This window comes from Ruditapes philippinarum, unplaced genomic scaffold, assembly GCF_026571515.1.
Source record: "Ruditapes philippinarum isolate M1 unplaced genomic scaffold, ASM2657151v2 ctg239_1_1_1_1, whole genome shotgun sequence".
Taxonomy (NCBI): domain Eukaryota; kingdom Metazoa; phylum Mollusca; class Bivalvia; order Venerida; family Veneridae; genus Ruditapes; species Ruditapes philippinarum.
The window spans coordinates 631,833-635,627 of NW_026858173.1; the positions used below are offsets into that span (position 1 = coordinate 631,833).

The 3,795-nt window shown below is 29.4% G+C and overlaps 1 protein-coding gene across 1 annotated transcript; it reads right to left on the minus strand.

Moving 5' to 3' along the window:
* Positions 1–1,295: 1,295 nt before the first annotated feature.
* On the minus strand, positions 1,296–3,590 carry LOC132752399 (uncharacterized). Its single transcript, XM_060742720.1, has 4 exons — positions 3,402–3,590; positions 2,981–3,065; positions 1,896–2,002; positions 1,296–1,436 (listed from the first exon to the last, which is right to left on the minus strand). The coding sequence occupies exons 1-4, from the start codon at positions 3,573–3,575 to the stop codon at positions 1,296–1,298; spliced, it is 507 nt and encodes a 168-aa protein (XP_060598703.1). The 5' UTR covers positions 3,576–3,590.
* Positions 3,591–3,795: the final 205 nt, after the last annotated feature.

Consider the following 3,795-nt stretch of genomic DNA (forward strand, 5'->3'; position numbering starts at 1 on the left):
TTGAACAAATACATCTCATTAGTATATGTTCAAAAAGTAAATTGCATACAAGAAGTAACGAAGAAATCCATTTATTGTTAGATAGAGACAAGAATTAATGTCATTGTAATGTACGATGAAAATGACAAATCTTTATCCTATGACATGGCAAAAAGTGGGTTATTGGCGCACTGAATGGAAGTCCTAAAGTTTTTATTTCTATCATGTATAAATAATATATGGTTTAATAACACAAATAATAACTAAGGTAAGACGTACTGTTTGCATGTAAAATATAATATCACTTTTAAATTTTCTAAATGAAGTAGTGACTAAAGCAATCGAATAAAAATGTGTTACTTTTGATATCTTGCATAGCATGTGTTGCATCTGCTGCAATCCTTGTCGCAGCAATACATGTAATGATTAGCATCAAATTGTCGTCAATTCTGGAAATGTCGTTCAAATGAATGAAGTTCACAGCTCCCAATTTGCTCCTTAATGTAGTTTCTAGAACTGTTTGTATGTCGTTCATTAACTTCCCATCTTGCTTACAGAATATCTGTATTGTGGCTGAAATATTTATTTTTCATTTTTAAACCATATCATAAATACAAAAGTTAATGTAGTACGTTAATATATTTTAGGAACATGAAATATTTTGATAACGGTAGTGCAGTGACAACACATGTGTAATGAATATCGATAAGTCTTTAAATACTTAAATTTTTTCGTTCAATTGGATCTCTCGATGCATCTTAATGTTAACGTTTTTACAAATTCCTACATAAAGCTTGCCATTTGATTTCAAACTCTTAAGAAAACTCAAGGCTGAGTGTACCCGCGCGTGATGAGTTGTTTTATTGTATGGTTTTGATTTAAATGGTGGCTTATGATATAATAATATTTTACTCATCTGTTTTCAATGGAAATTATATTGAAACAGGACTGATATTAAATAGAATGAAAAGATTAAATACATTAGCTTATTAAGACATTTTATCAGTAAATGTTTAGAACATGAAGATAAATTTAAATGATATAAATATGATTTACAAGGATAATTATGTGTTGCACAAAATATACACTTTAACGGCTGCGCCTTAAAAATGCGTAGATTTCAATGACAAATCCTGGCTGAACATGGAAATATATTTTATTTGTTTCTGGATTAAGGATACAATTTATTGTTTGCATTATCATCACTATATGCGTGTTGCTTTTGAAGGCATCTGACAGTTTAACGCTTTTTGCTGCGTTTGTACTGCGTTGGTTAATTTCAGCAAGTGTGAAGTCAATCTAGTAATTAGTTAGCGTCACATACCTGAAACGTCGCTTGTCACTGGCTTCTTGTTCATATCACCTACGACTTTGATATTTTCTTCCACAATTGCTACGCACTCTTTAATATTATGTTTTACATCTTTGAAGGAATCTTTTGCACACTGCGGCAACATCTATGTATTTTACAATATGTATTTTGCATAAATCATACAAATACAAGTTAGTATCCATCATATGTTATAATCGTTACAATCATTATGAAGGAATCTTTTGCACACTGTGGCAACATCTAAAGTTTATGTATAAATATGTATTTTGCATAAATTATACAAATAAAGTTACCTATCCATCACCTGTTATTATCCTTACAATCATCATCAAATATTTTTAATTTTAAATTAATGAAATAAGTGATTAAGCATAACTTATACGTATTCTTGGAGTGAAATTATTTTTTCCAGACAAACGGGTAAATGTGTAAAAGGTCAATATTTTGAGAAACTGTAATGTCATTTACAACTTCTGAATACGAGTATGTTTCATTACAATATCCAAACAACAATCATGCATCTCAAGTACTAAATATAATAGTTTTCTTTGCTAAGTTAACTTGAATGCAGCTGACATTGTACCTGGAATTCTTTCAAAACATTTTCAATTCGCTCTATTGTTTCTCTGAACTTCTGTGAGTCTGTAACGCTTCCATTTTCGTAATCACTGGAACTTTTGGTTTTATGCTCTAAATAATAAAAAATGTATGAATCTTTGAAATAAATATTTAAAATATAGCATATGAGTTGCAGTCTACGTCAGTCGCAGAATTATTATACTTTTAACATTCTCTTCAGCGATAATCTCTTAGAGGTTTGGCGTATATCGTTAAACAACATACATTTATTTGCTAGTTGTTAATGTTAAATAAACTTTTATATGTCAATGCAAATGCAATATATTACAGTTCGCCAAAGTTTGTCTGCTCGACTTTGTTTAAAGTTTGCCGAAATATTAATCATACAGTGCTTTAACTCAACTGTATGTAATAAATTTAAACTTTAAATTTAACTGAACTGATTTAATCGGTAACGCCTTTTTACCGAATGCACTCGATTTAAATGGGCGGGACCAACTGTAGTCAGTCGGTTAAAGGTTATACACAGAGTTTTAAGAAACTTATTTCTCGCTTCACTTCGTTCCTTCGAAAACTATGTTTCTAAATCTCTGTACATAACCTTTAACCAATACTATAATAAGAATAATTGTTGTTCTTATTAGGTTGTTTATATTTTTAAGGTACTGTACTTAAAATAAATATGAATTCTGGTTTGTTTTCATGTCCGCTAGTCGAATTTTAATTCCTTGATTTTTCTTTTCCTCTCGTATATATTTTATACTTCCTTTTATCAATATCTCTGTTTTGGTTTTGTAACATTTTGAGCCGTCCATTGATTGACATGATATCATATTTGTGCAATTCATCATTCAGTGTGATGTTATTTATTTATTCTTTGAGCATATTTCGTCTAATGTTGGCCTCCTCTTTTATACGACATTGTTATACGGCGAACATCATATGTGTAAAGACATTTTCGCTGAACTTCATTAAAAAGTAAGTTATTACCATTATTATACGCTTCTCCAAGAACAAAAAGTGTGTTATAAAAATTATACTGTTATGATTCTTTTGATAGGATAATAATCAAATAACCATAATTTTTACCTTTTAATATATCCAAAAGACTTTTTATCTCCGATGTTTTTTTATTGTAACTGTTTAATTTATCATCATGCCGATTAACACTTTCCTGTAAGAAGATACAATTAGTTCAGGTTTACAAATGAAAATAAGTTTATTATGAAAACAATAATATCATAATCAAGGTCTAAATGTTTGTTTGATAAAATTGAAATAATCACTTTAAACATGAAGCAAATTAAGCATTTTAGCATTATTACTCATCAAAAGTAAAATTGTGTCATTATCGTACCGTACACATACACTATTTAAAAGCAAAGATAAGCATAAACTTTTTCAATAATACAAAAGAATAACATATTATTATAATTATAAAATAAAAGCATGGATTATATTTTCCATAAAGTTTAACTTTATTTACATATATGACAGGAAGGGAACTCACCTTTAGATTGGCAAGGCATGATTGTCTCTTTCCGATGATTTCTTCTTCTGTAATCTTGTCGTGCTCGAGCTCTTCATTCAATTGATTAACCGGCTTCCTTTTCCGCAAGCTAAACCTTTTAGAATCTTTTCTGGTGAAATTTGCCGTTGTTCCCTTTGAATGACCAGCACCCATTCTAATAAATATAAATGTCTTATTGCAAAACAACCAAAAAGCTTTTATCACAATATTTTTAAGTATTGGCTTGTCGATAAAAATGGTTTATTTCTGAAGAAATACTGATGTCCTTGCTTACTTAGGTAGCTCACGTTTTAATACGTTTTGTTTTACAGGTACATTTCACTACGTTTAGAAAATCTTACTTTTATACGTTTACACATAAGGAATATTGAAT

Coding starts and splice junctions, on each gene's coding strand:
- LOC132752399 (XM_060742720.1), bottom strand. CDS start 3,575: ATGGGTGCTGGTCATTCAAAGGGAACAACGGCAAATTTCACCAGAAAA. Junction 3,066..3,401: donor CATGCCTTGCCAATCTAAAG/GTGAGTTCCCTT, acceptor ATCTTCTTACAG/GAAAGTGTTAATCGGCATGA. Junction 2,003..2,980: donor TCTTTTGGATATATTAAAAG/GTAAAAATTATG, acceptor TTTATTATTTAG/AGCATAAAACCAAAAGTTCC.